The sequence below is a fragment of the Atractosteus spatula genome, chromosome 7, assembly GCF_055471065.1.
Source record: "Atractosteus spatula isolate fAtrSpa1 chromosome 7, fAtrSpa1.hap1, whole genome shotgun sequence".
Classification (NCBI taxonomy): Eukaryota; Metazoa; Chordata; class Actinopteri; order Semionotiformes; family Lepisosteidae; genus Atractosteus; species Atractosteus spatula.
In genome coordinates, this window is record NC_142712.1 from 38,742,508 (window position 1) to 38,755,898 (window position 13,391).

At 40.3% G+C, this 13,391-nt stretch overlaps 1 protein-coding gene across 1 annotated transcript in view; it reads left to right on the forward strand.

Moving 5' to 3' along the window:
• The window catches only part of cpne5b (copine 5b), a 129,145-nt gene that overhangs the window by 52,429 nt on the left and 63,325 nt on the right, over positions 1-13,391 (forward strand). Inside the window, exon 8 of the mRNA XM_088921952.1 lies at positions 10,543-10,606. Within this exon, the coding sequence (XP_088778078.1) occupies positions 10,543-10,606 (64 nt within the window). The remainder of the gene's footprint in view (positions 1-10,542; positions 10,607-13,391) is intronic.

A 13,391-nucleotide genomic window follows, 5' to 3' on the forward strand; every position in this document is an offset into this window, starting at 1 on the left:
TTTTTTAAAACGTCCTTACAAGTGGGCAAATCAAGTGGAAGTCAATTGCAACGACCTTCTAAATCCTGTTTTTCTTGCTGAAGGAAGACCATAGGGAGCCCATATCACCTTTAAACACATAAACAACTCCCATTCTGTCTTCCACCTTTATTGACTGAATAGACTGAACCTTTCCTATAGAGAAAAATTCTCCATACTAGTCACTTCACATAGGACAGCTGAGTTCATTCATTGAGTTGTGAATGAGAACTACATTTCAGTGCAAGACTAGTGAAGACACATGGCTTTTTATCTTCATGATGCCATCTGTGGAGTTACTTGTTTTTTTGTTATTCTCTCACTTGTGTCTCCTGGCAGATCTAATGCATGATTACCCTGTTTCAAAACAGCTTGCGCTGCGATGTTCCAATATCTTTTAAAGAAAGAAACAAAAGTCATCCTCGCTCTTCTCCTCCCTGGAGTTTACTCGTTGGTTAGCTTTAAAACTAACCAATGAATAAAAAGTTGGTTCACCGTTACCTGGAAATCAATTTGATTGGCAGGCCTTTTTGTCTCTGAGTTTGACTCAGAAACATCTCTCAGAATGCAATTCTTCACAATCAAGCTTTTTCACAGTTTTTTTGTCCTATATCATGCACTAGTTATTGATCGCACAGTAGCTGATATGGATACGTGAATGATTCTTAAACGACATTCCTCATTTTTGTTTTTGAACATTGCTTTTGTAAGAGAGCAAAAATAGCATTATTATATGAGGTTGTCATGGTAACATATACAGAACATGTAATTTTAGCAACACTGAATGAAGTGAAAATGCGCAGATTGGAGAGCACGTGTTGTCCTCTCGGACGTTGTACACAGATGTGTAACTATAGAAGAGATTGTCTTTAGCAAAGGCAGCTCATTTATGAAAGCTGACTTAGTCCCCATAGATCACTGTGATTCATGAAAGAGGTAGAAAGTCACTTGTTTGAGTTATCCTTTTGAGGAAAATAATGGTGAACATATGGTTATTCAGTGCAGGCAGGAGGATTGTTTGTTGGTGTTTCATGAGAGTGTGAAGCTGTTCTGATAGATAGCTTTTCTCTTAGGGTAGGTCTTTACCTGCAGGGCTAAATGTGAAGCCATTTGTTTTCCAGACCTGCGTTTAAAGAAAATGGAGCAAAGCCTGAGGGAAGAATAGCTTAGAATCCGTTTGAGGCACCAATATTCTTTATTATTTACCCACTCAATTTGGAGCAACCAGCTGTTGTCAGGGCCTTGACTCATATTAGGGGAGAGTGTGGACCTGTGGACGTGCTCCTTTGAGCTGGCAGCGACTGGAGGATCGGTGAGCCGCTCACTGGCATCGCCAAAAACTTGAAGTTACCTAAAAAGTCACAGGAGGCGCTATTGACCAAAAGGTGAGAGGACACTTAGTGTTGACAGATTTCTAGGTAGCACTGCGGTTAGGGTTATGTTTGGAAAGACCCTTCTTTTGCGTGTTTCCTGTGAACTTCAAAGGGTTCTTAAGAAGTCAGGGGCTCTGCTCAACACGATCATCTTTGTGAGTTTACTCCTGCTGCTGGTTTTCCCGGGATGGTGAGGAGGATTCTGGTGCTGTGTGTGTGTGTGTTTTTTAGTCTTATTGTACATCTGAAATTACAGCACCCCAAGGTTCTGGAAATAGTGCACTGTCTTGTTGCTGTAGGTTTGGTAATGCACTTAAAATCCATATGCTTTTAGATTCTGATGAATTAATTCTTTACTAGTGATCTCAGCATGGTCCACTAGTAGTAGGATCTTATTGATCTCAGGCTCACAATGTGACAACATGCTGTTGTGTGTAATGAAAATGCCTGTTTTCCATGCCAAATTCATAAACAAACCAAGTTCCCATGCTGGAGTCCTCATCCATGTGTACTGCTGTAGACTTTGACAGTAAATGTTGTTTTTCATTTGAAGAATAATAATTGCAGATTATTTAAGATAAATTATTCACATTCATTTTTCTTTTTGTACGAATGGTAAGATAATACCTGCGGAGTATGAAGCGAGTGGTAGTTTTTGAGTTGTGAAACTGACAAAGATGAAAGAAGGAATCTAGTCTGAGTATGTATTGCTTTTTGACAATGTGCACTGCCAGTTGAAGGATTTAGCAAAAGTTTGCATTACACCAGTGGAAAAGGCTATTTAGTGTCATTAAGGCTGAAGGTATAAAGGCCCTTGGCAGAATAATCCAATCAGTATCAAGCGCATCCATGCAGACAGTGCAGTTAACCCCTGTGAAATGGAGAGCTCACAAATTGGTTTCTGTATGGAGGAAGCAGATGTAGCTTAGAAGCCAGCCAAGATTATCCCTTCTGATAGCCAATCTTTTTTATCAAACGGGTGCAAACAGGAACTCATCAATGTTCTTTTTTTTAAAAAAACAAACTTTTTTCTTTTAATGGGATGTCTGAATTCCAGCTTTTCCATTTTATTTGTTAATACACATTTTATTACACAATCACTTTGGGTTTCAAGCATCTGTTAGCAAGTTAATTCCTGACCGTGCAGCATGGAGTCATCCTCATCCTCGTTTATTTTGGACTTGTGTGTGACTGGTTTCAGCATACTAAATTACTCTATATCTAATCACACTTGCGTAGTAACAAAATAATAGCTGTAAGAAAATCATAAAACTATATTAAGTTTACACTGCAAAAGCATGCATTATTGCAGAATTGACTGTACATTACATACAGATTTGAATTTGCAACAAAAGGTAGGAATCTGGACTATACTACCCTGAGACTTGGGAATTGCTCAAGAACAGTCAGGCTGAACTTTTAGAATCAATGAATTACAAGCAGTCAGTCAAACAAACATGGTGGTAAGTGGCTTTGTTTTGCCTATAATCTCCCTTGTGTTGGTATGTTCTTGATAGATTTATACCAGTGAAAATCTAAGAATCAGATTTGACAGTGATGTCCCCCTGTACAGCGAGACAGGAATTGCAGCAGCAGTCCAGGAATATCAGCCCATCACTAATCAATACCTCCTGTTATCAGTCTTTATCCACTGTGACAGACACCTGTTATTGATTATTGCCATCTTTCCCCACTGAAGTTGACAGCAGGCTGCCTCAGCTTTTGTAACAGCAAAATTCCATCCATCTCATTTTCCACACACTGCTGCATGCTGCTCTTGGCACAATGCTACCTTGTCGAATCTTGGCAGGCATTTTTCATCTCAGCTAACAAACTCAAAAGGCTCTAGGTAGCTGAATTTAGACCCGTCATTTTCACATAAGCCAGATGTTACCCTCACTTCTGCATTCCTTCTCTTTCTGTGTTAGAATCTCTCCGAGGAGACAAAGTACAGCATTAAAAATCACTTAGTTTGATAGACTGAGTATATGACTGTGAGCCTCTCCATGGATGTGTAGAACTAGAAGGGTGAAGTGCTTCAGAAGCCTGTGACCCATTGTCTGAAGCTTAGACTGTCCTTTAGGTCTTTTGTTCTAAACACAGATATACACTTTCTTACACCCAAAGAATAACACTGGTTCAGGTAATTCCAACACACCTATAGTATGCACAGGTGAATAGAGAGTACATGAGTCTGCTTGGACAGTATGTAGTTCAGTGGTAGGCATTACTCCAATCTATAGTGGATATACAGTAATATGGAAAACAAGAGTTTTGCCATAGGTAGAATATCCACAGTATTACATGTTCCAGTGAGATGTTTTTATCTTGTCTATATTATTATTTTGACCTCTGGCAACTACGTATATAAAGAAATCATTTTGTTTCAGCGTGCATATCCACCACTGTGGTATCCCCTGCCACAGATACTGTATGCAAGTGTATTTACAGACTAGAAATACTGTCCCCCAATTCCTCAGCTGGACTGCAGACAGGAGCACTGTTATTAAAATGTATTTCCTTAGAAAATGGCTTTGTATACGGCAACTTATACAGCTCACTTATTTTCATAGTTTCACATTATCTGTTGGTACAAAAAATACTCTTACAATAAAAAGACCAATTACATGTTGCTGCACAAAAACAAAGCAATGAAGCACTGAGTGCAAGTACTGTATTACTGAGAGATGCAGCTGAGAGCTGAACATCACACTGGTTGTAACAAAGACAACAGGTTAAGGGGAAGGTAGAAAGAACAGGTTGGTTACTGCTTTAACTGGACCAGTTCAATATCGTATCCCTGCTGCTTTAAAGAGACATACTGTAGGAGCCTGCAAACACACCAGCCCCTCGAGAGCACAGCGATTCAGAGGGGAATGTACTGTAATATTAGATGCAGCAAGTACACTATATCTCATTTTCCCCACCATAATCAGATATGTAAAGGATTTCTCTTGTGTGTATCTCTATGCTAGAATGATTCTTTTTCATCTGTTTGTTTATCTTTAAAGTGTTTGCTAATGTTCAAGGTATTTCTGGCATATAACTGAGGAGACATTGTGTGGGTTTTAATCCTGCTGTGGGAAGAAGGCAACTGAGGTTTGAGGAGGGATGGTTCTCATTAATGCTTTTACTGGAAGTGAACTGATTTGAAATGGTCTGCCGAGGGTCATTCCCATGCCCAGCTACAGGCCTCACCACTTTCCCTCAATTTCACAAGTACTGTATGCTAAAAAAACAGCTATTTTGAGAAAGACATACTGGAGACGATGTCGTTAAAGTTAATGTAACCCATCCTTTAAACAGCTGCAATTTCATCACAGAACAGTGCCTAGTCTTATTATTACTTTTTAAATTTTCATTACATGGTCTGCTGAAAACAGTGTAGTTCAGAATAAAAAATAAACTGCTGAGGTGCCAGAACTTTTGGGTCTGGCTTTTGCACATAAAGACCTAACCTGTCTGTATGCTTACACAAGTGTGTAATTCCAGAATTGTACTGACAACTTTCAATTCCCCCAAACATTGAGCCTTGTTATCAGCGCGTACAAAAGCGATCAGAAAATAACTAAAAAAAATAGTGATATTCTGCAGTTAACAGCACACAGATTATTGGTTAGGAGTAACTCAGTAAAACTAAATGTCTGATGCAGAAGTACTCTATACCCTTGTACAGGGATGTAGATCATGCACAGTGCCACAGATATCTAAGCACCGGACACCCCCACTCTATGTAATGTCTGAGCTAGTACGAACAATTCCATGTCCAAAGATATATCAAAGATATAAGATTTACCAAAAATATAAGATATATATTGATCTGCTGCATGCTTTTTCCATGTGAGACTGTGACCAGCCATTCTACGGTATATAGGCTTCCTGTTTGTTTTTATTTGCCTCTGCGAGAGCCAGCAAACCTAAACCCTCTTCCAGACCCATACAGGGTGAACATCTCACACCTTTCACAATTCTTGACAGGGATAAAAGGCCATCGGTCTCCTTTCAGCATTCACCTCTGCCCTGACTCCTCAGGCATTGCTGATCTGGCACTGCGCCTCCTTTCCTTTCCTCCAAACCTGGGGACTGGGGGGGTGTGGTGGGGTTGGCATTATCGGCACCATCCGCGATCACATCTCTTAATGCAGCTTACAAAGTGCCAGCCGCCAGCAACGAGCAGGCAGCTCCTCTTTGTTCTCCTCCACTAATGCGCCACAGCTGAGGGTAAAGAGCACAGAAAAACGGTCAGAGACTCCCAGCAAGATTCATTACTGCTTCACCAGGCTTTTAAGCAGCCTAAGCAAAGATTAACTTTATCTTTCTTGGCAGGAGTTCATGCACAGACACAAACGCATAGACAGGCGCAGACACACAGGCTCTTGAATCTCAGTACTGGCCACTTTATCTGTCACGGGCAGTGTCTTGATTTCCCAGTAATTAATCTGGTCATTTTCTCTGGAATAGTCCGTCCACTGCTTCGAAAGTGTGTCTTGGCTTCTTATTTTTCCTTTTGTTTACTTGTCTGCTGAATCCAGCTTCTCCCCAGGTCTGTGGTGTAACGAGGCTCTGCAGTCCACAGAGACTTGAGCTTGAACAGTTAATGGAAGAGGTGAACTTCCTTCCTTGGAGCCTTGAGAAAAATAAACTTTAATGATGTTTTTTATGTGCAGGTTTCAAGAAGCAGACCTAATTATGCCTTCAAAGTTATATAACACTCATTGAAGTGAGTTGAGATGAGTTAAAGTCAGCAGATGTTGTGGGTGTGTTGTAGAAGTGGAATACTGTACTGTAGGTATGCAGACTTTCTGTATGTTCTAGCTGTTTAGTCACCAGTGTCCTTGAAGGAACAAGACCTACAGACCGGTACTCTCATATCCCTCTGTTTTCACTGCCTTTCAAGGCATCCTGATGGAGATGGTATACTAGAAAAAATTGAATTGCAGTAATTTTTCTTACTTTCTAATAATGATTATTTTCTTATTTTCCAATAATTCTTATTTTTTGGTAAATTTTTGGTAACTTTATTACCATTATAAAGGTAATAATGTATATTTTTTACAAAGCCAGAATTACAATCTGATACTCCAAAAACAGTAACTCGACATGTCTTAAAGAAGAAAAGAACAGTACTTCATTTTAAACATCTTGTACTGTAAGTTTAATAGAAGTCATTTAGGGTTTTTTGTCAAAAATCTGAAAAACACAGTGACAGGCTGAGTGACAATCTGAGAAATGTCTCAGCCATGCTTTTCACTCTTTTTTTTGTTGCCGTAAGCGCAAAAATAAACATGAGCACAGAAGTTGAACCTGGCACAGAGGATAAGTTGGTTTCCATCTTTATGGTTTGTTCGTGATGATGGTTCTGCTCCTCCACGTCCTGCTGGAGACAAAGTGTTGTTTCAGTAGATATCTTCATGGCTTACTAAAGTATTTAGAAAATTCTAGATTTCCATCAGCCATTTGGCAGGTAATCATATTTAAATTATGCTGGAAACTGCTATATTTTTTGGCCTTTTAAGATGTTAATTTTTTTGGAATGTGTGCTTGATTTGAGAACTATCATCATGAAGGGCTGAAGTTTTTCTCCTGGTGCTGATGATTCACCGTATAGTGTTCGCAAGTCCAAAGTGGCTCTGTGCTGCCTGAAAAAGAGCCTTATGTGTGAGTGGGCAATTTTTCAAACAGACAGCCTGTTTATTTTTTTTTGTCTGTTTGCTGATTTGGCTCGACAAACATGCTAATTGCTGCTAACTGTTAGTCTCTTCACCTGTTCACCTGCACTAATGTGTTATTGGTAATGAAAATAATCTCTCTGGTGCACCCATGCACTCCAAACTAATTCCCCAGCCTTTAAAAATCGACATATGTCATCTCAATAGCAGATCCGGTTCTTTACTGATTGAGGGTTACCAGATTAAGTGGAGAGAGATTAATCATTTATACCCAGGTCACATCCCCCCTGCCCCTCTGAGCGGTACCATTATTCCTTATCAAATAACGGTAAAAGAATGTCTCTGCTCATAAGCGGAAATCTGCCTTGGATGGAGGAGCTGGGGTGCTGATGTTATTTGTGCTGCACTGGGTCAATTCCAGACAATCGCTGATTTCAGCAAAGCAGGAGAAGGGTAGACATCTGACCTGTGAGTGCTTCGATCACCTGGCAGTGAGACTCCCATCGATTCCTGGCTGGGGGCCCAGGAGTGTTCCTGGGCAATGCAAGCCATCACCCTCCCCACTCTACCTCAGGTCCTCCAGGGAAGTATAGTGCAGGAAATCCCTGGTGATCCTAGTGGACAGCACAGAGAGGCACAGAAAACAGCAGCATCACCTACCTGCAAGACCTGAGCAGCCGAGCACAGCACCCAATAGCCAAATTTTCCAGGAAGCCAAGGAAAGCTTCTGTTTCTCTGTTGTATTTTTGTGTCACGTCTGCATCAGTTATTTAGCTGATGCTTTTATCCAAACTGACTTCCAGGGGCTAGGGGCTGAATTATGTCATCGGCAGCTGCTGCTGCACAAAGTTTTACAATAGGACCTCATTCTGATGTTTCAGTATGCCTGGGGAGACATACAGCGAGTTGATGACAGCTAGCCAGGGCTTGGAACTGGGAAGGAATCTTTTATGTTGGCTTCTGGATCAGCGAGTTTTTAAAATATTTTTATGGGCATTTGTTTGCTTTTGCAACTTGAATTGAAGCATAAGACTCAGCTTAAGTGCCACTGAGTTCAGAGTATTGAAACAGGAAGAAAACTTATGATAAGTAAAACAGCAGGGAAGACATGACCGCCTGCTGAGGTCTCACTTTCTGCAGTTTGTCTAAGGGCAGAGAGATTTGACTTGATTTTGGGCCTCACATATTTTATCGGCACTTCTCAGTACTCGAATACGTGCCATGACCTGTCAAATCCGCGAGGGTTTTCGAACTTCATATTAAAGCTGTGGCTGTAAAATTACTAAAGAAAAAAAAGCTGTGGATCTGTTAAATATCTCTTTTTGTTAATTATACAAATGCATAGAAAGCATACAGTAATTAAAAGCTTAAAACCTTAAAACTGCACAATACATAAATAAGACCTCATTTTGAATGTAGTGTACAGTTTTTGCAGCCACATTACATTGCAAATATTAAATACAGTAGCTGATGTGAAATCAGTACAACTAAGAATGACCAGGTACTGTATATTCCCCGAAAGGCTAAAACAAATATGTCTGTATGATTAGAGAAGACAACAAGGTGACCTAAGTCAAGTATTCAAAATCCTCAAAGATACTCACACAAGTTATACAGGTTAGAAATTAACCCATGCAGCTAGACATTGAAATCAACATAAATTACAAAAAAGTATAACCTGCCTGGATACGAAATGCAGAAAACCATGAAAAAGCAAGGTGAATGCTTACGATAAACAAGAGATCTACATAAACTGAAGCCACTATGACAATTTCCAGCAGTAGATTTTCAACCCATTTGATCAGTTTCCCATCTGATTACCTTTTTCTACACTTTATTAGTACTCAGTGGCTGTATACTGTGTTTTTCTCCTGCTTTGGTCATTTATATGTGAAACATACTGCAGATTTGGCACTGGAACACTGCATTTTGACAGGAGACTGTCCTTTTGGTTTTGTTTTTTTTCTCTTTCTCTCATTAAACTGACAGCAACCTGTGGATCTTAACAGAATTCTAAAGAAAATTCTAAAGCTGTCAAAAAATTCTGACAAGCATCCTCCTGCCTCCCCCCTTTCATGGGTGAATCAGGATTCCTTCCGCTGTCCGTTCGAAATCTCAGTGACAGCCCATGGCGGGGAAGCGGAACGGACAGGCGGTGGGCGTCCTGAGGGACAGGGAAGCTTTCCCTTCCTTGTCCCAAGGCCTTCTGGGTGCCAGCAGCTAGCCCTGACTCTGACAAGCCTGTGTCTGCTCTGACATGGAGCCTGACGTTGGAAGAAGTGAGGGGTGAGGCTAGTGAGGCAGACAGGCTGTGAGTCATGAGTCTGCTGTTGGGCAGTCAAACACCAACAGATTTCCTTCAGTTCCTCTCACACTTGGGACCAGAAATGTGAATGAACAAAGTGTTATTACAAAGTGCATGTACGCTGATGAGCGATCAAGCCCATGTTGGCTGTGCAAATTAATGGCTACAATCTCTTGAACCAGGCTGGGAGAGTGGGCATTTGTGTAGTCTTGCTTATGTTAGACTGAGAGAGTGAGGACTTGTGCACACTCTCTTGCACCAGTGTTAAGGAGAGTGGGGACTTGTGCACACTCTCTTGCACCAGACTAGACACTGGTGGAACTGTGCATTCTCCTTTGCACTGGGCTGGAGAGACAAGCTTAAGACTTGAGTTAACTAGTTCAGTTAAGGCTTCACTGACCCAGCATTTAAGGAAATAAGAAAAACATTAGTAGTTAATGATACTGGCATTGCACAAGCAATAAGAAAAATCAACAGCCAAGTGAACTGTGCAAAGCTGCTTCTAATTTATTCACATTGGTTCAGATGAACTTAATTGGTGACCCAAGGTTAAATCCTCTAGTTAACTGATACTTTACATCCATTTAATTTTTTTTCTTGAATCACCTCCAACAACATTAGTCATCAGAACAGAGGTACAGTACACATGCTGTTTTAGTTACCCATCCTGGAGGTGAGTTCTCATCCAGAGGGGAGAGGCCTGAGGAGTCTTTGTGAAACCTTGTCAGGATATTTGCTCTCTCTCCTTCCCAGCTGAGGCCTGAATGAGAATCTTCTAAAACTCCATGCCTTTCTTGTTGGTTACAGGGCACAGTAGCAGAGACAGGAGGACAATTAATGTAGAAACATTGGCGATGGCTATGGATCAGCACCTCACAGCTGATTACATCTTTAGCTATTGGCTCTCTGTTCGCCAGACTTCCATGTGTATTTCACTCCATCTATTAACATCTGTCAAAGGTTGCTTCTTTTGAAGGAACTTGTGAGGGGCAGAATTAAAAGTCTTTTTAGATAGCTCTGTCTCCAATGCGGAACAGTCATTATGATTTAATTAATTTATTTCCTGCAATTCACAGTAGTATCTATCCATGTAAAGATTAACAATGTGTGTGAATTATTAATTGTCGTAGCTTTGCACTATCTGTTAAAAGTAACAGTTTCTCATCATTCATTTCAGCGGAATTCCTGGAAAGAAGTGTGGCATCATCATTTTATCTGCTGAAGAACTGGGAAACTGCAGAGTAAGTACAACGGTGTTTCTTCAGGTTCTACCGAGTGAAGGATGTGACCACTCTTTCTCATGTTTGCAGTGCAGAGCATTGTGAGTGCCATGCCTTTCTTAGCTGTGAGTCATTATGTTGCAATAAGGCACTCCAGATGAGACTGTCATTAGTGAAGGTTTGTCCTTTGACATTGCGCCTGTTAACCACATGACATTGTGTGCACTACAGCTGGGGAAGAACCAGGTAGCAGCACATAAAGATGCTTGCCACGTGGTAACAAGAAAACATGAAATGAAAACAAAACTGAGTGAATCAAAAATCAACCAGTCGATTATAATTTGAATTGACAAAGGGCCTTTTTTGGCTATCATGCCAAGATCCTTTGGAATAAAAAGCACGTACCTGGGCCCCTGTGTGGCACAATCGCGCAGAGCTCTATGGCTCAAACATCACTGATTCTAACTTGGAACATATCACTAGCGAATTATACCAGGCAGCATTCTGCTAATTGTGCAGGGTTGGCTTTAGATAGCCAGAGCTGATAGCCCAATGTCACAGGCTGTTCTCTGTGTCCTGCAGAGAACCAGTGACATTGCAATGGCATTAGCGAGAGATACAGTATGCCTCTATTGCAATTGCCACTAACTCAGCTTGCAACTCTCCAAAAGGTGAGGGGCTGTGCCAGGTGGGCATGTCAGGTGGACATCTCTACAGATCCTCCTCCTCCCTGTGCAGTTACAGAAGTCTTTGCCAGAAAAGCCGAATCTTACACTGCTGGCGATTCAAATTATCAGGAAAATAACAAAAACATGCATCACACAAGCATGTGGAAAATCTGAAATCACTCCATGAAGTAAATGCCAAAATATGTATTGCATGGCACACAAAACTCATGATACAGTGGAAGAACTAAAGTTTTCAGAATTGTTTTAATGCAATATCCAGTAAAATGCCATGTAGACGTACAGTTTGTTCCCAGGTAGTGGAGAAAAGTGTCCAGATATCTGGATCACTTTTATAAGAGTTCCTCTGGGCTATGTCTGTGTGCTAGTGAGAGGTATAGAAGATGACTTGGGAATAGGGTGATATCTGTGTGCCTCTTCACTGTTAGCTTGTCATTTCTATGCTCCATTTGCTCTTTTACTGCAGAAGGTCTAAGTGATATTTGCGCTAGGCTTACTCTAATTAATGTTAAACATTGCCCGCGCTTCTTATTCTTTAATTATGGGTGCAATTTTGTTTGTCTTTTATGTTTTAATAACCTCCCAAAATGAAAATAAGCAAGTAAAGAATTACACTACTTAGGATGGCTCAATATTCACAACATTAATAATAACTAAATAATGAAGGGCAAACGATGTACGCTGGATATATCAGTGAAAAGGCAAACAACAAAAAAAAATAACTCAAGCTTGATGTGAACAGCATGGGATGAGTGGTGCTTTTCTGAAATGTTTAGTAGTGTTAGATATTGATGCTTTTAGACAAAATTTGGCATGATAGGATAGTGTCTGGTCTTGTCTCCTCATGGCACCAAGTAGGGGCTTTTAGAGAGCAGAAGGGTTTACATTATGCTAAACTGTGATAAAGAGTGAACTTGGAGGGAGTTTACTAAAAACCTCTCAGCTGCTGTTTGCTGTTGAACAGATGTAATGGACTGTGCAATCATGGTCTCCTTGTAAAAGAGATTTGCGTTTCTTTTTTGAAAGCAGTTCTTATAATCAAATATTATAATGCTATTTTTTAAAAAATTTAATGAATTTCTTACTGTAGCATACCAATAAGCAGTATACAGTACCTTTGTCTTTCAGTGTACATTCAAATAGCTGTCATACACTTGAACCTTCTTGTTAGCAGATTTCACTTAGGAAGTATTAGTCATACAGCATCTGACTGTAAGACTCATTAATATGTTCAGCCATGCTCTTCAGAAACCCTGGACTTTTGCGAATAGCTTTAGTTGGTAACAGAAGGTTGACAGAATTGAAGATATCATACCATATCAGAACTTAAATAGACAAACAATAACAACTCCCACTCTCCAGTCTTCAGCCTTTTTAATTAAAAAAGTAAGAATAAGAAGCTCTGTAGAACAGTAGCTAATACACAAGTTATTAACAGAAAAAAGTTTAACTGTAATCTAAGGAGTGATTAGATTGCTCTTCATAACTAAAGTTAGTTGCACAAATGTGTCTAAATTGGATTATATTATGTTTTTGTCATGTAAATGCTAATAAAACCAAAAAGCATCCAAATTACTGCAAGCCATGGCTTGATCGTGAAACACGTGAATTCACACAAAAAAGTGTGACATTATCAATTTGCTTTTGCTATTGCTGAAAGTAGGGATAACTTTAAACTCAAATTTAATCTCGTCATACATACAGTATATATACTTTTACACCTGTAATCACTATCCATTCATCTGTCTGCCTACCTACTTGTACACAATCATGTTCATCTATCTTTCTAACACAGACAGTCCTTTAGAGTCAGCAGTTACAGTGTATTACCCTGCAACTCACAACTAGCAACCCACTGAAGCTCAGCAGGTTTGAGCCTGGCCAGTACCTGGATGGGAGACCTTAGTGGGACCTGCAGGGGGTGCTCACCCTGCAAAATGCATGGGTCCTAATGTTCCAGTAGTGATGGGGACACTATACTGCAAAAAGGTGCTGTCCTTCAGATAAGATGTAAAACCAAGGTCCTGATTCTCAGTTCTTAAAAATCTCTGGGTGTTTCTTGAAGAGAAAGGGGTATTAACCCTGGTGTACTGGCCAAATTTCCTCTTGGCCTGTGCCCG